General features: G+C 35.6%; 2 protein-coding genes across 7 annotated transcripts in view; one reads left to right on the plus strand and one right to left on the minus strand.

The window, feature by feature from the left end:
- The window catches only part of TRAPPC13 (trafficking protein particle complex subunit 13), a 41,149-nt gene extending 24,684 nt beyond the window's left edge, over window positions 1-16,465 (plus strand). The window contains 8 exon segments of one of the 4 annotated variants that reach the window (NM_001266356.1): window positions 1,183-1,255; window positions 2,851-2,895; window positions 5,977-5,994; window positions 8,677-8,810; window positions 10,986-11,184; window positions 12,320-12,420; window positions 14,475-14,622; window positions 14,915-15,153. In NM_001266356.1, coding sequence (NP_001253285.1) covers window positions 1,183-1,255; window positions 2,851-2,895; window positions 5,977-5,994; window positions 8,677-8,810; window positions 10,986-11,184; window positions 12,320-12,420; window positions 14,475-14,622; window positions 14,915-15,022 — 826 coding nt within the window. In that variant the 3' untranslated portion in view covers window positions 15,023-15,153. 4 annotated transcript variants of the gene reach the window in all.
- SGTB (small glutamine rich tetratricopeptide repeat co-chaperone beta) overlaps window positions 16,324-23,055 on the minus strand; it is a 61,403-nt gene continuing 54,671 nt past the window's right edge. For 2 of the 3 annotated variants that reach the window (XM_015140131.3, XM_015140129.3), the window contains exons 9-11: window positions 22,622-22,659; window positions 22,292-22,375; window positions 19,348-20,750 (exon numbers count right to left, since the gene is read on the minus strand). In XM_015140131.3, the coding sequence (XP_014995617.1) occupies window positions 20,639-20,750; window positions 22,292-22,375; window positions 22,622-22,659 (234 nt within the window). In that variant the 3' untranslated portion in view covers window positions 19,348-20,638. Of the gene's footprint in view, window positions 20,751-22,291; window positions 22,376-22,621; window positions 22,660-23,055 lie in introns of all 3 variants that reach the window. The other variant, XM_015140127.3, reaches the window with a different exon arrangement.

Genomic DNA, 23,055 nt, shown 5'->3' on the forward strand with positions numbered 1-23,055 from the left:
AAAAACTAGCTGGGCGAGGTGGCGGGTGCCTGTAGTCCCAGCTACTCGGGAGGCTGAGGCAGGAGAATGGCGTAAATCCGGGAGGCGGAGCTTGCAGTGAGCTGAGATTGGACCACTGCACTCCAGCCTGGGCGACAGAGCGAGACTCCGTCTCAAAAAAAAAAAAAATTTTTTTTACATAACAGTATTTCCCATTGCATTTATGTTAAGAAATCTATCTGGAATTTTTTTTTTTTTTTTGAGATGGAATCTCTCTCTGTCACCCAGGCTGGAGTGTAGTGGTGTGATCTCAGCTCACTGCAAGCTCTGCCTCCCGGGTTCACGCCATTCTCCTGCCTCAGCCTCCCAAGTAGCTGGGACTACAGGCGCCCGCCACCATGCCCGGCTAATGTTTTGTATTTTTTTAGTAGAGACGGGGTTTCACCGTGTTAGCCAGGATGGTCTTGGTCTCCTGACCTCGTGATCCACCTGCCTCAGCCTCCCAAAGTGCTGGAATTACAGTCGTGAGCCACTGCACCCCGCCTTTTTTTTTTTTTTTTTTTTTTTTTTTTTTTGAGATGGAGTTTTGCTCTTGTTGCCCAGGCTGGAGTGCAGTGGTGCAATCTGAGCTCGCCACAACCTCCACCTCCCGGGTTCAAGCGATTCTCCTGCGTCAGTCTCCCGAGTAGCTGGGATTACAGGCGCCCGCCACCATGCCTGGCTAATTTTTGTAATTTTAGTGGAGATGGGGTTTCACCATGTTTGCCAGGCTGGTCTCGAACTCCTGACCTCAAGTGACTCGCCCGCCTTGGCCTCCCAAACTGCTAGGATTACAGGCATGAACCACCATGCCCAGCTGGAAATTTTTTAATCCATATTTTTTTTCTAGTTTATATGAACTTGTTTTATATACTCAAATATTTGATTGTTCTGAGAATTATTTTGGAATATATTTCACCTTTCAGGTAAAGTCAAGAAGTTTCTGATTTTGTGCTCCAAAAATGTTATATCTCATTTTACTAATCAGAGCTTTCTTGTTCGTGTAATTATGTCTGTATCTATTCTGACATTTTCCCCTGCTCTAATCTCACACATCCACACCATAGATGTGTTTCCCTAATTTCTTAGTAGAATTCAGGTGTGTTTGATTTACTATTAAAATTAAAAATGATTCAGAATCATTAAGACATCTTTCTGTTTCAGCTTGGTGTGTGCTGTGAGTTACACAACTCAGGCTGGAGAAAAAATGTATTTTAGAAAATTCTTCAAATTTCAGGTATTGAATATGACAATGGTAAATAGTTTTTATATGCCTTTTTCTTCCTGGTAGTGTACAGTTATTCCTGATTATCTGCAGGGAAAACAAGATCCAAATAAAGCAAATAGCTCAATATTTTTGAATTTGTCATATGACTAGCAGTCTAAACTGAGACTAAATTAACGTAAATAAAAGCAGAGGAATTATCATTGCCAATATGTTTTTGTAATGAAACTTGAAGATGTTTATTCAAAATAAAAGAAAAAAATAGCTGAGTCTGGCACAGTGGCTCACACCTATAATCCCAGTGCTTTGGGAAGCAAAGTGGGGAAGATCACTTGAGGCCAGTTCAAGATAGCCCAGACAGCATGACCTAGGACTACAGGTAACACAAGCCTGTAATCCTAGCTACTTGGGAGACTGAGGTGGAATGATCGCTTGACCCAGGTTTCAAGTCTTCAGTGAGTTGTGATCATGCCATTGCACTCCAGCTTGGTCAACAGAGCAAGACTCTGTCTCTAAAAAGTAAATAACTTGTTTTTATGGCCTGACAAAACACACAATGTAGACAAGGGATAAAATGAGTGTAAAGTCCAGATAAAATGAGGATAAATAATATCAAATTTCTAAAGAAATTTAAAGGAGAGACAATTGACTTGGAGTGAGTAGACTGAGCTTCCTTCAAGGACTCCAGGAATCATGGGAACTTTTGAGTTTTGTATTAATACACAGTTTTCAGCGTCCATCAAAAATAGTTAAAAACCACTGGCTTAACACATTGATGTAGGAGGGTGAGGAAATGTGAATACCACATATGTCTATTATAAATATAGATCTTAATATGATGCTGTATATGATTTTTTTTTCATTCCTCTGTAAGTGGAAGAAAAAATACTGTTCACAGGGAAAAAAAAATCTGCCATTCTTTTCCAGAATCATTCATTTGCATGCTTTTTGAAAGAAAATAGAAAGTGATTCAATTTTTTTTTTTTTTGAGACGGAATTTTGCTCTCGTTGCCCAGGCTGGAGTGCAAATGATGCGATCTCAGCTCACTGCAACCTCTGCCTCCCTGGTGCAAGTGGTTCTCCTGCCACAGCCTCCTGAGTAGCTGTGATTACAGGCACCCGCCACCATGCCCAGTTAACTTTTGGATTTTTAGTAGAGACGGGGTTTTGCCATGTTGGCCAGGCTTGTTTCGAACTCCTGACTTCAGGTGATCCGCCTGCTTTGGCCTCCGAAAGTGCTGGGATTACAAGAGTAGCCACTGCGCCCAGCTCAGTTGCTTTTTTTGCAAACAGTTTTTATGAATATACCTATAGAAAAATACATAAAATATATGTGTTTTGTTTAACAAAATATTATGGAGCAAAAACCCGTGTAATGTAACTATCACCCAGTAAAGAAATAAAGGTAGCCTTTCAAAATATGCATTTAGGATTCTTTTTTTTTTTTTTTCCTTTTTTTCTTTTGGAAGAATATTGCATACCTATTAGATAAGTCTTTTAACAATTAAAATTGGAAAATGACAAATTTACGCTATGTGATTTTTAAAAAATAAAAATAAATGGTCACATGATAACAATTTCCTGATTGATATGCTTTATTTAACCAGGTTCTCAAACCATTGGATGTGAAAACCAAATTTTACAATGCAGAGGTGAGTGTTGAGTGCTTAATGGGATTTCATATTAAACATTAAGATCTTATTTGACTAAAAATCTCTTATATACATTTCTAATACTGAAGCAAATTGCCAACGTGACTGTAAATTATTTGAAAAAATCATAAATTTCAGTTAAAATTGAATAATTTTATTGTAGGTCTTATAATCTTTTTCAACTTACATGGAATCAATGTGTCTTGATTTTTATTCTCACTGTTAATTTTATAAGGCTTTCATCTCCTTTTGTTAAATGATTGCCCCCTCATTCCATTTAATGGTGGTTGTTACACTAGCAATCTGTTGAATATTTACATGTGGTTCTGGATATTACAAAAATTGAATTAGTAGATCTAACCCTGCAAAATAAGATTTAATATTCACATGGAAAAATATTGACAAGTGAAGCTTAGCACATTAAATTATTTCCAGGGTAGTCAGTTTGCCAGCCAGAATTAGGTTGCTGGGTTTGGTGTAATGGCTTTAAAAGCTCCTTGGGAAAAACAAGTTTGGCAAAAATAGAAGTAACTTTTATAATAGAAGATACTTTATCTTTTACCCTAAAAAAAAGATATAAAATAGAACTTGCCATAGGAGAAAGGATTTATTGCTTGGATTTCTTTTTTAAGATTTTGTTTTATCTTGGCTTCTAGAGCTGCAGAAAAATCAGATCTCTTGATAGCCCTCTTATCCCCCAAAATCATGTGTTTCATACCAGTGATAAACTCAAATATATCCAAATACAGTATTTTGAAATGAAGATTATATCTCTGCTACTCTAAAACCAGATAATAATCAGACATTTTCAATCACATGGCAAATTTGACATTTATTTTTACCATCCACAATCTGAATTTTTACTTAGTAAAATTTATACTCTAGGATTTCTAAGATGTCAAAGTAAGGAACCTAACCTGCAGCAAAGACCTATTAGAAGAAAAGAAAAAATGCATATAATAACAAAACTACCTAGAATGGAATATAGTGAGAATGATATGAAAAAATGTGTTACAAGAGCTCTCGGGAATGTGATCTTGGAATAGTTTAAAGAAGCTTTATGAAAGAGAAGAAAGGCTGGATTGGAGTCTGAAAGGAATGCATGTTGGAAACAGACAAGTGTCAAAGCAGTAAAGGCATTCAAGCAGGGTTACAAATAGACATGGAATATCAAGTACATAGGAAAGAGTATACATATTTGACGAGAGGGAAAAGCATCATCAAAAAGATTACTAGATGTTTACAAAGTTGATGTTTCTTTTGTGGGGGATAGGTGAGTTGGAGTAATACGTATTTATTCCCTCTTTTTTGTTATTAATGGCATACTGTTGATTAATTACAGTATAGCTAGTCAGCATGGTGAGATTTAAATAGTCTAATTTACCATTTTGCTGGAAAAGATTTCATTTATAGTATGAGGGGAAAATGTTAACTATTCTATTAGAAAATTCATTTAAAATAGGGCAATAGGTGGGTTTTTTTTCTGTAACTGTCTCCTAGGAGTCACATATTCAGCTATTTTAGGTTTTCTTCATTAAAAATTTGATAGTACACTAAGATACCTGTCAAATAGTTTTATAACGCTAATATTTAGAGTGATTTGTGAATAATTTTTAAAATTGCTAGTTTTTCTATAAACATTATAGAAGTGACACACTGTCCATAAAGAAATAAAAATTCACAATTCCGCCACACCAATTGATTTTTCATTAATACATACTCTTTTGCAGTCTTTATTCACTTATATATAATATTCTATTTTTATAATCACAACAATTTTGTTTACTTCCTTTGTCGGTTAACATTATATGTTGACATAATCTTTAAATCTTGCTAACAAACTTCAATCAAAATAATTTCAGTAATATTCTGAACTTTTGAAAATAGATCTCACTTTAAAAATCAGGAGTGAACAAATAACATTTTGGGTCTCTCTAAGATACTTAATATTACCTATTAGACAAACAAATACTGTTCAGCCACTAGCATGAGGCAGATTATGTTGACCCCAACCAGGAATTTCAGGTAGATTGTAGGGGTTAATAAACCACAGCAATATCAGTAGGTGATGCATATTGCTCTGTGCTGTAGTCCTTTTACAGTTAATATTATTGGCCCCACATCTGTCTCAAACATATATTTTTGATTCTGTTTCTAATAATGCTGTAATATGTGAATCACCTAAAGGAAAACAAGTTCATGAAAAACTGTCATAGTTTTCTAAGATAGAAAAGCCTTGCAGGAAGATTGGTGAGACTAGAAGCCAGGATTCAAACATTTGGTCACCTGCCAGGTATTGAAGAGAACTATAAACAACATCTTCCCAGTCCTCAAGGGACCTGCCTCCAGTAGAGGAGACTGATATGACGTAACGATAATGTAAGCCCCTCCCACACATATAAGCCAAATCGTGAAGTAATGTATTCTGGGTACCTAGAGAGGTGAAAAATGATTTCCAGCTATGCATTTGATGGAGGCGACATTTGAGATTGCTCTTAATTAACAGTTGAAGAAATAATGTAAGGAAAAAAAGGCTAACTATGAAATCTGCTAAGAAGAAGAAAATAAATTCTTAATTTTTTGAAGTGGTTCAGCCCACATTCCCTGAGGTGATCAATGGAACTCTAATTGCCCAAGATATTCCTTAAAAAAAGGATTCCATTATTACATAAAATTTAAGAGAAAGTATACGGTGTATATCTATTCTGAATGTGGAGGATAGTATATATTCATCCTAAATTATCTATGAAGAATTAAAATGTTGGTAAAGAATTATAGAATTAGAAAGTCATGGGATATACCTCTTTGCTCCAAAATGTGCCCTTAACAGTTTGCTACTGTTTGAGTATTCAGCCATAGTGTTCTTCTCTATTCCATTGTCATTTAACCTTAGCAGTTTCACCTTTTTAGAAAAATGGTTTGTCATATTTATGTTGCTTCCTGTTTACTTTCTTATTCACTAATGCTGTCTTGTTTAGTAAATTTTAAAAATGCAGAAATGCATTTTATTTTAAAGTAATTCTTTTTTCTTTAACATTTAACTCTGATTTTTCTAATTATTCTTTTTTATTTTTCCATTAGAGTGACCTCAGTTCTGTGGTAATTTGATTTTTTATTATAAATTTTTATACTTTTCTTACTCACCACTTTTTGACTCTGCCTAATTAATCTCTCTTTACAAAACATAGTGGAAAAACAGTTAGTTGTGAATACCACCTATGTGACTTCAGAAAGATTATATATAATTTTATGTATTTTTTATTATATCAATTTCTTACTCTGTGGGGGAAAATTAGCTCAAAAGTTAAATTGTCATATTGAAACAATTTTCATTTTCAGTGTTTCTTCTTTAGATTTTTTTTTTAAAGAAGTATGTTACCTTGTGTAAAATGGCCTTGTGATTTTCATCATCTTACTATAAAATACCCAATTATGCTAGCCTTCAGTTCTTTGAGTAGACTGTATAATCGAAATTCATTTTCAGATGCACAGTGGTTTTAGTTTTAAGTGTGGGTCAGGTAATGATGGCCGCTTGACAAAATGAAACAGAAGAAAAGCAAATTTTCCCAACTTGGCTAAAATTTTATTTTCAAACTTATATTTATAATAAGCAGCATTTGCTTATATCACATTACATATGTAATAACATCAACTGCCTTAGCACTGAATTCTTAATTTTTAAAATATCAAATTGCTTAACACTATTCAAACTAACTTGATTTTCCATTATGCTGCTTGTTTTTCTTTCATTTTATCTAAGCTCTTCCTAAATTTACGCAGAAAATTGCAGTTTTTAAATTGAAATATGGGTCTGTGGTTATTTTTTTTAAAAGCAATGGATTGATGGGATATATGTACTTTTTTAGAACAAGTAACCAAAAAATGCCACTAAATGATACATTTTTTAAACTGATAAACATTTTATTTCTATTTTCATTTCAGCACATGTCCCAAAGACTAAAGCATCTGTTTTATTTTAGATAATAGTACATTGTATTATAACTTAATCATTATATTTTTGCAAATGATTTTCATTTTCTTGGTGTTAGTGTTTAAAAAGCTCAGCCAGGCACGGTGGTTCATGCCTGTAATCTCAGCACTTTGGGAGGCCGAGGCGGGCGGATCACGAGGTCAGGAGTCCACGACCAGCCTGGCCAACATGGTGAAACACCATCTCTATAAAAAATACAAAAATTAGCCAGGCATGGTGGCACTTGCCTGTAATCCTAGTTACTTGAGAGGCTGAGGCAGAAGAATCACTTCAACTCGGGAGGCAGAGGCTGCAGTGAGCTGAGATCACACCACTGCACTCCAGCCTAGGTGACAGAGTGAGACTTTGTCTCAAAATAAATAAATAAAAATACAAAATTAGCAGGGCATGGTGGCACTGCCTGTAGTCCCAGCTACTGGGGAGGCTGAAGCAGGAGAATCGCTTGAACCTGGGAGGCAGAGGTTGCAGTGAGCTGAGATCTTGCCACTGCACTCCACTCTGGGCAACAGAGCAAGACTCCGTCTCGAAAATAAAATAAAAGCTCATAGGCCAGGCATGGTGGCTCATGCCTGTAATCCCAGCACTTTGGGAGGCCGAGGTGGGTGCATCACTTGAGGTCAGGAGTTCTAGACCAGCCTGGCCAGCATGGTGAAACCCTGTCTCTACTAAAAATACAAAAATTAGCTCAGTATGATATTGCGCACCTATAATCCCAGCTACTCGGGAGGCTGAGGCAGGAGAATCCCTTGAACCTGGGAGGCGGAGGTTGCAGTGTACCAAGATCATGCCACCACGCTCCAGCCTGGGTGACAGAATGAGACTCTATGTCAAAAAAATAAAAAGCTCTTAAAGTGGCAAATTTTTCTGGTCATAGTTGATTTTATGTTACTTATGTGTAGTACACATATTACTATGAAAATTTTGAAAAAAATTCTTGAATATCCTTAGTGTATCATTTTTATGTAGGTTTGTTTCAAAGATAAATCAAGTTAGTCTGTTATCCTTCAATTACATGAAGGAAAATAACCAAATAGCATAAAATAATGTTTAGCATAATTAGGGGAATTAATTTATCTAAAGTTAAGTATTTAAATTACCTACTGGCAAATGTTGCTGAATAGCATCAGCTTTAAAATCTGTCACTGAGGCTACAAAATACCTCTTGCCTGATTTAAAAGCTCTACGATGGTGAAGTATAATTCACATATCCTTTTTTTAGCCCTCAATATACACTTAAAATGAACTAAGCAATCACTAATGACCACTCGCAAATTGCTTTAATTTAAAAAATTAAATCCTTCAAGATTACAAAATAGATTATTCATAGTACTAGTGGTCATTACACTATCTAAATTGACATCAATATGACAAAGTTATATTGCTGTATTATAATGAAGACTTAATCATCTTAACGTAATACTGAAATTATAGGAGCATAGGTATATTCATCATACTAAAGCACATTGTAATATTTTAATGCCTAATGAAAATAATTAGGGTATTTGTAAATGAAATTCTAGTTAAGTATTTTTGGATGTTAAGACAAAACATAGTTATCCTCCATCCATTGTTTGACAAGGTATCAGTTGACTAACACTCGACTTTGCCCCTGTTAATTATGATAGGGTGAAGATTTCTTTTCTTGCATTAATTGTGGTAACTTTGATTTGCAGGCATGAACTAATCACATTTGTGGTTAATATTTTTTCTTCATATAGATAGATATTTTTGTTGAGATAAATATTTTAAATGCCATCACACTTTGGTGGATATTTTTTTCATATCCTCAGACTGATGAAGTATTTCTGGAAGCCCAGATTCAGAATATGACAACCTCACCTATGTTTATGGAGAAAGTTTCATTGGAGCCATCTATTATGTACAATGTAACAGAATTAAATTCAGTCACCCAAGCTGGAGAATGGTAAATATTAATTATGAAGTCTTTATCCTTGTTTTGAAAGATACATGCTTTTCTAAACATCCGTTCCTCTTGAGTGGGTTTTTTTTTTTTAATCGACTTTTTTTTAAAAGAATTTGAGGTTCATAGAAAAATTCATCAGAAAGAAGAGTTTCCACATACCCTCTTCCACCCCTCACAGTTTCTCTTGTTATTTACATCTTGTTTTTTATTTTATTTTTATTTTTATTTATTTATTTATTTATTTTGAGACAGAGTCCAGCTCTGTGGCCCAGGCTGGAGTGCAGTGCTTGACCTAGGCTCACTGTAACCTCCACCACCCGGGTTCAAGCAATTCTGGTGCCTTAGCCTCCTAAGCAGCTGGGATTACAGGTGCCTGCCACCACCCTTGGTTAATTTTTGTATTTTTAGTAGAGGTGGGGTTTCGCCATATTGGCCAGACTGGTCTTGAGCTCCTGACCTCAAGCGATCTGCCCGCCTTGTCCTCCCAAAGTGCTGGCCTTACAGGCGTGAGCCACTGTGCCGGGCCTACATCTTGTTTTAATGTGGTACATTTACTACAATTGATGAACCGATACTGACAGTTATTACTAATGTCTATAATTTACATTAGAGTTCACACGTTTTGTTGTATGTTTTATTGTTTTTGGTTTTTGGTTTGTTTTAAGAGACAGGTCTCATTAATGTTGCCCAGGCTGAAGTCAAATTTCTGGACTCAAATGATCCAAGTATCTGGGACTATAGGCAAGCACTGTAGGTTTTGACAAATATATAACATGTATCCACCATTACTATATTATGCAAAATAGTTTCACTTTCCAAAAAATCTCCTGTGCTCCATCTTCATCCCTCCATTACATAAAAATAAAGATCCTAGCCCTTTGCATTTCATGTTTTACTATTCAAAGCACTTGGTCTTTTAAGTCTCATAAAAATCCAGTGAGGTAATAGATATCATTGCTGTCCTGCAAATGATAAAACGAAGGAATGTGAAGGAATGGTGGAGAAGTTAAAAAGAGTAAGGGTAAATGTGGGTTTAAAAAAGAAATACTCTCTCAACATCAAAAGAACATAGGAATAGATGATTTAATATTTTGTGAAAAGGAAATACGTATGCCTTTCCATAGCTAATTTAAAAGAGGAAGAATAAATGTAGGGTTGACAATAATACAGATAAGAAAGTAATAGGCTGGGTGTGGTGGCTCATGCCTGTAATCCTAACTCTTTGGGAGGCTGAGGCCAGAGAATTGCTTGAAGCCAGGAGTTCTAGACCAGCCTGGGCAACTTAGCATTTTTTTTATTTAGCTGGGCATGGTGGTACACTCCTGCATTCCTAGCTCCTTAGGAGAGTGAGGCAGGAAAATCGCTTGAGTCCACAAGTTCAAGGCTGCAGTGAGCCATGATTGCACCACTGTACTCCAGCCTGGTGACAGAGAGAGACCCTGTATTTTAAACAAAAAAAAAAAATTAGAAGAAGAAGAAGGTAATAGCTTCGGAAAGCATCTGAATTTCTTAATTAGGAATGAAAAGTTTGCTTTTATATTATTAGGTTGGTTACACACAGAAAAGTTCATAGCCTCCTTTATCCTCACTGAGGAAACCAATTTTCCATTCTTTTCTAGATCTTTTAGTTCATTTTGAAAATTACTTTAGAATGGCATGTCTCTTACTATTCTAAACTATTATCTTTGATAATTTTAGAGAAAAGAGACAGGATACTTAAGGTTCTGGTTTCTGTTGCACTTTTCAGTTAATTGATACATGTTCAATTTTATAAGTAATATATTACATTCTATTATAAAGAACCTCCTTGAGCCCAGAAGTTAGAAGTTACAGTGAGCTATGATCGTAACCACTGTACTCCAGCCTGGGTGACAGAGCAAGACCCTGTCTCTTAAAATTATGTAAAAAAAAAAAAAAAAAAAAGGACCTCCCCTTTCAGGGTCCAATTACTATAAAGAACCTCAAGATTTTCGATATCAACTGAAAAAAATGAAGGAAAAATAAATCATTTCAGTATACATTCTTTTTATTTGTGTTGAAATCATTAACATGTTCTGTTGTTGATCTTTGGAGGGTACATCATCCAGTTCCTATCCTAAGGAACAATCACAGCCATGGTTTTTCTTTTAAAAGATGCTAGAGAATTTTCTCCATCTCTGTCTCCACCCCTCTCAGTGTGTCTACATTTGGGTCAAGAGCATATTTGCAACCAATGGATACACGCCAGTACTTATACTGCCTAAAGCCAAAGAAGGAATTCGCAGAAAAAGCAGGCATCATTAAGGGAGTAACAGTGATTGGAAAATTGGATATAGTATGGAAAACAAATCTAGGTGAAAGGGGAAGGTTACAAACCAGCCAACTTCAAAGAATGGTGAGTTTGGAAAAAACTTCACTGGGGTTTTGGTGTGTGAGAGACAGGCAGTTAAAACAACTTAATTTTTTCTACGTCTAGCAGTAAAAAAATTGGAGCACTATAAAAGGCATTAATACTACTCTAGAAGAAAAGATTAATAGTTTCACTGATAGATAGGTAGAAAACTGGTGTTGCCGTGAATGAAAAATGGTCAAATGTTAAATTTATCTTTCATACATGTGTTCTTTATCAAACAGAAATTAAAATAACTGTTTATCAAGTGTCCCTCCTTTGGTAACACAGGCCCACTCTTCTTCTGACTTCCAAACACATTAAGGTTTTCTATTTTGCAATGTCCTGAAACTCTTGGACTTACTTCATTTACCTACTCGGTTCATACCATTTTTAAGATGTTAAAAAAGGTGAGTTCTACTAAAGTTATCTTATAAGCATTGGTTGCATATTTTACCTAATTTCTTCTCTGAGAGTAGGGATAGCTATCAGGCTTCTTTTTCTTATGCTTATAAGAATATATAACAGGATTCTCCTCCCTTTATGCTGAATATTACCTGTTTTGATATATTCCAAATTTTACTTTTCTTTTCACTGAGGCAGTAATTTTAAAAAATGATGATGATGATGATGATCCCTGGGCCCACTTAAATATAGCCATTAGTTATTTTTCTACCATGGCCTGTTCCAAGCCTTCCTGTTGTTATAGTCCATCCTCCTCTGTGCATCTTGTAAAAAGTCATGATTTTCTTCCTGGCTCCTTTCAACATCATCCCGCTCTTTCTTTAGACAATAACTGCCTATTTAGAGTTACAGACATAGAAGCTACAGCATCTGGAAAGTGTCCCTTCAAGTCCCTGAAATTTCTTTACTGACTGCTTACCTGTGAGATTCATCTTTACTGAACATGGAATAATTATTTATATAACAAAAACAGTCCAGGTCTGCCGTGCTATTCCACAGGCAGTAGCTGCCAAAGAACTTAAAATGAGGGATGAATAAAGTGAATCAGAAGTATTTTCTTAGAACATCAGCTTGGAAACCCAACAGCTGTTGAGTAAATGTGCTGCTGTGGTGCCTTCATTAAAATGGAAAGGTTTTGTGATAGATAATACATTAACTGTGTTGCTTGTTTTCTTAGGCTCCAGGTTATGGAGACGTTAGGTTGTCTTTGGAGGCAATACCAGATACCGTAAACCTTGAAGAACCTTTTCATATTACCTGTAAAATAACAAACTGCAGGTAATGCCACTGTTTGTGGATGAATGTTCTTTCTACCTCACCTACCTAGAATAGAATTTTAAAATCTTTTTGTTACTGTCTCCTTTTAAGTTTTCCTCAACATATAGCCTTCTCTGATGTTGATATTGAGTACTGTAAAATTCTTCATCTGGTAGCAGTATAATTACATATTTTTAAGGGCCTATTGTATTATGCATCTTCTGTATTTTGTTTCGTTCATGTGTCACACGCTATGAGGTAGGTATTCATTGTTTATACTTCCTTCACCAAAACATGAACTAATAGGTTCTTATGTATTAATATATTATGAATTGAAGTAGTAAGATTTTTTGAGGCATACTTGTCCTTGAGCTATATCTTGAGTATTAAGAAACTAAACATTGCTTATGGATTTAATGTAAGGGGAAATCATTGATTCGAAAACAGGGTTTTGACAGTGAAGAGAGAGCATAATCTGAACTGTCAGGAAGCAAAGAGCACAGGGCTTTGAAACCAGAAAAAAAATAGAATTAAGTTCCAGTCCTATGCCCTCTGCTCCTACTTGTATTACCACTTGGTTTGTATTATTATTTGGGGTATTTTGATATTATTGCAGTGATGAATCTCAGCCCTCTTAGTGTGAATGCATAATCCTTTTAATTCCATATTTATTCTGACTTTTTTGTATTAGAAAGATAGGAAATATTTATCCTTCAAAATTACAGAAATACCCACTTCCTCTATGAAGCTACCCAGACTTTCCAAAGCACAGGTATTCATGCCTTCTCTATCATAGAAAATATTTACTTAGTTTTTTTAGTGACACTCATATATTGCTATAAGTATTAGTCTCTTTCTCGCTCGATTGTGAATTATTCAAGAGAAAGGACATGGCCCTTAGTGTCTGCCACATCGTGAGCTCAGTAAACAACAATACAGGGCAAAGACCCTGTGCTTGTAGGGTGTTACAGGGTGTTGGGAAATTTTTCTTTTTTTTTTTTTAAGTTTTTTCAGCAAATCAGTTTATTGACCAGCTCACAAGTGTTATTTTTTTCAAAAGTTAACTTCTTTTGGTGTTCACTTTAACTTTTGGTGATTGAAATAAGTTTTCTAAAAAGCACATGTCTCTTATATCTTTAATTTCCTCTCTATATAAATGTCATTCCCTGCCCCTACACACCAGAGATGCACAGACACATGCACACAACATATATAAGTCTTACTGAATTTTTGTGAAATTAACAATATTCACGTAGTACATCTACCCTGGTCTCTGGCACATAGTAGCCATCTCAAATATTTGTTAGGGAGATACAGACATATACAAGTTAATATTATAAAGTCAATATGTCTAAAAAAAATAAAATTTAAATAAGCAATTTAAAATTTGGAGCCAAGTATAAGAATAAATAGCTGAAAGAGCCATAAGTAGCCATGAATGGTGGTAGGAGACTATTTTTCGTTATGAGTCTTTTGGTTATTTAAAAAAGAACAATATGCATACTTTCATTAAAAGTTGTTTTAACTTATTTAAGCTGAACCGGTGATATCTGTTATAAGCAGAAGTAGTCTTTTCTTGGTAAATAATCCAGTTAGCAAACCTGAATAGTATTTACGTCTTATGAATCCTGCCAGTTGTTTCCCAAGTTATGGTAAAGTAACATAGATTAAATATCAAAAGGACAAGACCAGAATCAGTTGTTTTCTTCTTTTCCTGTAGAGTACCTAACAGAAATAGAATACATGGCAACAAGATTAGTCACAAATGTGTGGAAGTCTCCCAGAAAAATGGCAGCACCAGATCAGCACCTGGAGGCCAGTGTTGAGTAATAGAACCAGAAGGCCAACATCAGACAGGCAGACTAGTCTGAGGCCGTTTTAAGTGCTAGAAGATGTGACTTCATCTTCCTGATTCTATTTTAGGTGACATATAAATGTTGTAATAGCTTTTCTCTTTCTGGTTTTTATTCTCCTCGATACGGAGAAAACAAGTTTACTGTCAATAGTAGAAATATTGCAGTACCTCTTTGTGAAATGAACAAGATTTATTCCTATTATTCTGATTCCTCCAGCAGTGAAAGGACTATGGATCTGGTTTTGGAAATGTGCAATACCAATTCCATCCACTGGTGTGGAATTTCAGGAAGACAGCTGGGAAAGCTGCATCCAAGTTCTTCGCTCTCTCTTGCCCTTACTCTGCTGTCTTCAGTACAGGGACTGCAAGTATGCTGTCTTTTCAAAAATTCCAATATTTGGGGGCTGTTAACTTACAAAAATTGGTTTTTCAATGCATCATTATTTATTGCCATAACAAATTGTTTGGTCCAAAATGAAAGCTATATTCAGAAGGTTTGCACCTCAAAATTGAGTAATAATTAATGAAATGTCTGTACAAAATAAAGTGCAAGCAGTGTAAAATTGAAGTCTTTGTTTCAAAAGTCATTTGTGATATTCATATTTCCTCTGAATGGATGAAAACTTAGACTCATCTTTCTCTCTCTCTCTCTCTCAATAGAGCATCTCTGGCTTAAGACTAACAGACACATTCTTAAAGAGAACATATGAATATGATGACATCGCACAAGTCTGTGTGGTATCTTCTGCCATTAAAGTGGAAAGCTGAAGGAAATTTCCAATGTTATGCTTTTCATTTAGTTTCACAGAACTGCTTTTTGTCACCTTTGTAAAATGATGACGTCAACAGCGAAGTAAATATGTTACTTCTTTCCTGTAAAATAGTTAAAATATTAAATATTTGTTTTGAAGAGATCTGATTTTATCTTGTAAGTTATGTTTGAAATGAACATGTGTAGATTTTCTACACCTATTTAATTTCATTTCATTTTAGATGACCACTGGACTTTGTTCTCCAAAAGCTGTGTATCTGAGAACATTTGTCCCTAGCCAGTATCTAGAACACAAGTCAGCAAACTTTTTATGTAAGGTACAAGACACTAAATATTTTAGGCTTTGCAGGCCATAAGGTTTCTGTCACAAATACTGAACTCTGCCATTGTACTGCAAGAGCAGCCAGTAGGCAAAAAAAGTACAGTGGTGTACATAAAAAGCAGCAGCTGGACTCAGGAAGCTGAGGCAGGAGAATCACTTGAACCCAGGAGGCGCAGGTGGCAGTAAGCTGAGATCATGCCACTGTACTCTAGCCTAAGCGACAGAGCAAGACTGTCTCAAAAAAAAAAAAAAAAAAAAAAAGAGGCAGCTGGACAGATTTGGCCTGCAGGGTATAGTTGGCTGACCTCAATCTAGAAGAAAGAGTTGTTTCTTAGAACTTTGTAACATTTTGTTTAGAAATATTTCAGTTAACTCCAGTTTTCTTCCTAGCTATTCAGTCAGCAGAAAAAGTTTGCTTAAAACAAAGGGGGTAGTCCTCTTATAACCTGGTATTTGTTAACACAGTATAAGCTTTCTAATTGTTTTCAAAATTACTGTAATGGTTTGTGTCTGTATTTGTATATTATACCTACAAACATACATGTCTTTCAGCTACTGAACAGATCAGAATTGGTTTTACTTTTTAGGTTGTTGATTTTTTTCATTAACTATTAACTAAGAATAATACTTATTATAAGGCAAAAATTGCTGGGTTTTTTTCTCATTGATTAAGCCACTTATTTTTATATGGTATATTTAAATAATTTCTATCTTCTGATATGATTTTAAACTCTAAATCATGTGTTACTGTTATAAAACTTTCTACATGTGATCACACTTAGTTATGAGCAAAGCAGTGAGAAAGTTGAGGTGATAAACAACTTTGCAGCATTAATGTAACAAAAAGTAAGTATTTTGTCAGGAAAACAAAAGCTTAGGCTGTTAAATAAAAGCTATTCTATTTTGGTAAGTTGAAATTCAAGAATGTATATATAATTTCTTAAATGTAAGAGTGCATTAAATCAAATACAAAAATTGGTTTTTCAATGCATCATTATTTATTGCCATAACAAATTGTTTGGTCCAAAATGAAAGCTATATTCAGAAGGTTTGCACCTCAAAATTGAGTAATAATTAATGAAATGTCCGTACAAAATAAAGTGCAAGCAGTGTAAAATTGAAGTCTGTCTTTGTTTCAAAATGATTAAGATTGATTAAATGATGAAATAATACTTTATGGCCACTGCACTGGATACTTGGATTGTTTTTCAAGCATCTTCTTATGACTGAATCTTCTGTTTCATTCTGTTTTAAATCTTAAAAGTAATATCATGGTCACTTGGAATCTGCTCTGTACTTTAATTATAGTCTCTTCTGTTATAAACAATAACGTGGACACATATTTTTCATAGTTTTAAGTAAAGATTAGATAATGCCATCTTAGAAAGGATCTGTTTAACCTATATTATAAAAGTTAGATACACAATTTGGTACATTAAATGAAAATGTCATTTGCATATATAGAACCTATTCTGTTTTACATAGTATCATAATAGCTACAGCTACTACAAGAAATGGAAGTCAAACATTTAGTAGGATGCTTAAAGAGTTAGTTTAATAATGTCTTCTTACTTTTCTAGTTAGATAGCAACTATATTTCCCAGACAAGCAAGAAAATATATGGGGCAGTTTTTATAAATTGAAAAGTAGCTAGCACAATCCAACCACGCAAAATTTTTTTGAAATAGCTTGCAATGCTGTGATTCCAAAGTGATCAAGGTACTTGAAGAGCAAAAATGGCTTGAATAGAATGGAAATGTAGGTAAGTGGACAGATAGCATCTGGATTGAATTTGTTACAGGTGGTATATTAGCAAAGAAACAAATAGAAAAGTGAAATGGAAGAAATATACCAATTTCCCATTATTTCATATATAAAAAGAATGGCTAATTTACAGATGTTAGCACATGAAGACATTGTTCTAAAGTTTTTTTTCTTATAGTATCTTTGGGTAATACTAGTCAAATAAAATGAGTTGGGAAGTATTTTCTCCTCTTCTGTTTCCTGGAAGAGATTGTTAAGAATTGCTATTATTTCTCCCTTAAGTGTTTGGTAAAATTCATCATTGAAGTTATCTGGGCCTGTAGTTTTCTTTCCTGGAAGGTTTTTAACTTAACCACAAACTCAATTTCCTTAATAAATACAGGTCTGTTTAGGTTTTCTATTTCTTCAGTGAGATTTCTAGTTTGTATCCTATAGGGAATCTGTTTCATCTAAGTTGTTAAATATACAATCCTTGAGTTGGTCATGGTGTTTTCTAGTTAGCCTTTTAATACCTATAGTGTCTGTAGTGTATCCCCTCTTTCATTTCTGACACTGTGAATTTGTATCTTCTGTTTTTCTAGGCAGTGAGCTAGAAGCTTATCTTATTGCTCTAAAAGCATTTTAAATGCACTCAAGATAGTTACGCTAGAAACTTTGACTTCTTATTCAACACTGAATATGGGTGACTAATTTTTAATTAAGAATCTATTTTGCTTTTTATATCACAGTAATGACTTCTATGTGTTAGTAGTACTACTTCGTTCTGTGTAATACTGGAATACTAGGAGATTATTCTAACTTAGTGAAAAACAAAGTTGGCTTAGATGGAATACGAATTTAACTTCTGAGGGCCGAAGACTTGAATTCTGCTTTTTTTTAAATTCTGCAGAACTATATATCTTCATACAGATCTTCACTGTAGCTTTAGCCAGGTGCTTAGGTGTTTGCAGGTCTAATTGAGAAACCTCTAACCTAGTGTTCCTCTAAGTTAGAGTCCCTGGATCTGTATCAAAACCACCTAGTGTACTGTTTAAAATGGCCATTCCTAGGCCTTATTACAGGACCTACTATAACAGAATTGAACACGTGGCCCTGAATCTGCATCTTTAATGAATTCTCCAGGTGAGTCTTACAATGAAGTTATAGAACTACTATTCTGACGTCACAAAGTAGAAAGAGAAAAGTTGGTTTTTAAACCTCAAGATACAAAATAATTAGTCTCTCTCTCTTTTTTTTTTTTTTTTTTTTTTTTTTTTGAGATGGAGTCTTACTCTGTCACCTAGGCTGGAGTGCAGTGGCGCAATCTCGGCTCACTGCAACCTCCACCTCTCGGGTTCAAGTGATTGTCATGTTTCCGCCTCCCACGTAGCTGGGACTATAGGCACCTGCCACCAAGCCAGGCTAACTTTTGTATTTTCAGTAGAGGTGACGTTTCACCGTGTTGGCCAGGCTGGTCTCAAACTCCTGACCTCAGGTGATCCCCCCCACCTCAGCCTCCCAAAGTGCTGCCATTACAGGCATAAGCTACGGCGCCCAGCCGATTAGTCTTTTGATAAGGGTTCTATAAGGCCTAATCATCTGCATTATTACTAATTTAATTTTATATTGCTTCCTGGCCAGGCACAATGGCTCACACCTCTAATCCCAGCACTTTGAGGGGCCAAAATGGGCAGATCACTTGAGGTCAGGAGTTTGAGACCAGCCTGGCCAATATAGTGAAACCCTGTCTCCATTAAAAACAAAAATTAGCGGCCAGGCACAGTGGCTCACGCCCGTAATCCCAACATTGGGGAAGCCAAGGCAGGCGGATCACAAGGTCTAGAGATAGAGACCATCCTGGCCAACATAGTGAAACTCCGTCTCTACTAAAAATACAAAAATTAGCTGGGCGTGGTGGCGTGTCCCTGTAATCCCAGCTACTTGGGAGGTTGAGGCAGGAGAATCACTTGAACCCGGGAGGCAGAGGTTGCAGTGAGTCAAGATTGTGCCACTGCACTCCAGCCTGGCGACAGAGTGAGACTCCATCTCAAAAAAAAAAGAAAGAAAAATTAGCTGGGCATGGCGGTGGGCACCTATAATCCCAGCTACTTGGGAGGTTGAGGCTCGAGAATCGCTTGAATCCAGGAGATGGAAGTTGCAGTGAGCTGAGATTGCAACACTGCACTCAAGCCTGGCAAAAGAGTAAGACTCCATCTCAAAAAAACCTCACAAAATTTATATTACTTCCTTTTTCAGTTTTCCCTTGTAAAACTTGTGAAGTCATTACATGTCAGCACCAATTTCATGATTAATAAAAAATATACTCTAGTTGGAATTAAACTCTCATCATCAATGTAGTTAGACCCATGCTATTTATGCCTAATGCCCCTTTTCTCCACTAACTAATATGGCATCTCATTTATAATAAAATATTTTAAGTCTCCTGTTATATTTAAATTGCATCAAATTTAAATTATGTTAACTATAAGACTGGCATGCCAAGCCAAATTATCACAGAAGCTTACATGAACAAGCAATGTTAGTGATAGATGCTTTTTGTTATCCATCAAATAATTACTAAGTTTTCTTTTTTAAAAAAATCAGTGTTTATGGGCACACAATTAAATACCATTTAGAACATCCTTAACTTAGGACCAGGTCACTGGCTTAGTTAAAATATGTTTATATTTGATAGTTTCCAAGGTAAGGTTACCACTGGGGAAATTGTGATAATTAAGTCATACAGTTATATCACTGACCTAACCAGTACATTAAGGATTTCTAAATGTATCTTATTGTGTGTTTAGCGTAAGTGGCCATGCTAATGTTATCAATACCAAACTGCAGACAAGATTAGTTAAGAACTATGCAGAAAACCTGAGCATCCTACCTTTACTTTCTGTACATTCACATTACCAATTTTTTCTTTTCAAAACATCCCTTGCATCAAGTGCTACTTTCTAACAGCTCTTAAGATTCTCTGTTCACCAGAACAAACAACATTAAAGATCATATTGGTTCCCATGTTATATATTCATTACTGATAGCACTTATCAAAGCTAAATGTAGATAATATTCCTTCTTTCCTGACATACTGCTCAGTGGCAAGTACACTTCTCAACCAGCATAGGAAACCTTTCCTTTGGGTCATTTCCCCTCTCAAAAAACTGCTTAAAGGAAATTGGAGCTAAAGAGCTTACCAACAAATAGTCCTACTAGAGTTCAATAAATATACTTTGCTATTAAGTCTAATATACAAATATGATAGAAGTTTGAAAATGGAACCTTATCCCAGTGCTATATTGGCACTCAACAAGGCTAGTGATCACTTCCAAAGGAGTCATGTTATGTTTTGAGTTTGTCTGTGATAAACCTATTGTCTAAACGGATTTATTCTTTAAGAATATACATAAGAGGTTTTCCTCCATTATTTTCACACATCAGATACGTTGTTTGGTTTTTTGAACGAGGGAGGGGACTATCTACAACAAATACTTCATTCATAGCCATAACCCATTTGTATCTTGGGCTTGAGCCCCGGGTCAAATCAGGAATGCTCTTCAGCGCTGCTGCTGAATGATCTGCTCCGGATGTGATTTCTCAGTTGCTCTATAAGTTCAGGATTTTGTTGCTGTATCTGCTGAGCAAACTGCTGTCCCCTGTAGTAAAGAGGCAATGTGGTTTGAATAGGGAATTGCCAGTCACATTTACCCATGCAAAAAGAACTGCAGAAAATGTGGGAGCTACCTAAAGGGGGCTTTTTTCTACAAAAGTTTTAGAGCCACGTCTTTAGTATCTACAAGTTTACCAATGCCTCCATATCGCATTATTACAATGCAGTGTTCTTTACAAGAAACAAAACACCCATGCTAAAAAAAATAAGTACCTCAATTGGGTGAAATCTGCTTCTCTAGTGCTAATGACAAAGAAGCAAAGGGCTAAGAAGTGTATGTTTTTATTGCATGTGCTAAAATATAATGCTTTTATACGCAAGTCAATAGTCTCATATAACACCCAGTTTGGGATGCTTTTGGAGGTCACCTAACAAGTAATTTTAAAAACACTAAGAAGTTTAACACAAATTGTAATGTGTGACCCTCTATTGCCAGTGTTAGATATTATTATACACCATTTCAAGGTCATTCTAAAAACGCAATATTCTAAGTGGATACATGGTTGTGCTGACAAACAACAAATGGTACTGTGGCTTCATATAAAGTGTCCAGCGAGAGCATCAGACACAGATTCAAAAAGCAAAGTTATCTTCACCAATCTGATACAAGTGGAGGCAATATGCTCAAGTAACGAGAAGATGCAAGTAGTTCCTCTAAGTGCTGACAGGCACTGAAAAAGTTTGAATACAAGTTTCCTGAATTGCCTGAACATTAAAGTATGTAACATGTGATTTTAAACTATGTATGTGTACCTAAATTGATATATATTTTAACAGGATATTTGACCCTCATCTGCATCCCTGAGTAGTTTGAAGTCTGCTGAAAAACTTGGATCTTCATTGGGAAAAAATGGGGGATTAGTAGCTTTATATATATATGAGATCACAATTTATTTGGACATACGATTTTTACCGTTTGTCTCCATACCCTCAAAGTACCAGGGCACCAATCCTTGGGACCTTCTGTAAGCAAAGATATAGTATTGATACCCCCACTTAAAAACCAATGACCCTAATTTCACACTGACAATACAATCAAGTAAAATTAAAATTAGGCTGCAAATGAAAAAGATTGACTGTGCTATCGGTTCCTTAGCAAGTCAGTAACCTGTACCTCAGTTTCTCTAGCCATTGGGTAGGGATATAAATTATCTACTTTTGTAATATCTGTCCCTCACCTGCCTTATTGAGATGGTACCAAAAAAGAAAAAGAAGCAAGAGATTCTGCTGGTACCTGAAAGTCCCAAAAAATAAAGCATAATGAATGGGGGGGGGGGGGGGAAAGGCATAATAAACATGATTCTTTTTCTCAACAGACAGGACTGGCCAAACTATCTAGGTATGGATTCCTGCCCTGCAGTCTAAAAAGTGGTTCTAATTCATGAACTTCTTCCAGATTTAGTAACAGTAAGGAGGCCAAAGTTACTAACGGTAAAAGATAAAAAGAAAGCCCTGACCCCTCACCATAGAGATAAGCTGTAAAACATAAAATACATCTTCGTTATTTCTGTTTTAAATAATACTTACGCTTGGATGAGGCTTGACAGGTCAGTTAGGCCCCCAACTCCGGCAGCAGGTCCCCCAATGGCATTTGTCATCATTCCTGACATTCTAGAGTATACAAGAAATACATCACTGGGATTGGTATATATTCTTAACAAATAGGACAACTGGACGAGGAAAACTTAATAAAATATACCCATGTTATACCAGTAGCTAAGCCAAATGTATGTGGCTTTAAGCTCCAACTGACTGTCATTCAGAACAGTTTCATCATTTTTGAGCTAATGTGCTCAAATTAGGAGCCTGGCAAGTAGAAGGTGGGGGAAGTGTAATAAGCTCTTTCTATATACTTACAGCTGTTGAACTTGAGGGTTCTGCATTAAACTTGCTGCCTGAAATTGAAAAATAGCACCTCCCATTAAAGGCAGTTAATATGTAGGGATCTTTAACAAAGATTTTTTTTTTTAGAAGAACGAAAGGTAAACCATGTATGCACTAACATTTTGTAGAGTTTCAGTGTGCTATGCAAAGTAAATGGGAATGTAAAAAGAGAGAAGGTATGAGAAAAAATGGCATTAAGAAGACACAGTGAGGATAAAGAGATTACAAACAACACTGTAAACTGAGGATGTTGACAGCAGTTTACCTCCTACTACTGATCAGACCAATTAAGCCAAAAGGAAAAATAGGAACTTATAGTTAAGGGGTCTCCTACACTTGAGAAGGTCCATTCCAAACGAGCTCTTAAGAGATGTGACTTTGCTCCATGGGGCCCAGCAGTTTCAATG

This window comes from Macaca mulatta, chromosome 6 (genome assembly GCF_049350105.2).
Source record: "Macaca mulatta isolate MMU2019108-1 chromosome 6, T2T-MMU8v2.0, whole genome shotgun sequence".
NCBI classification, from domain to species: domain Eukaryota; kingdom Metazoa; phylum Chordata; class Mammalia; order Primates; family Cercopithecidae; genus Macaca; species Macaca mulatta.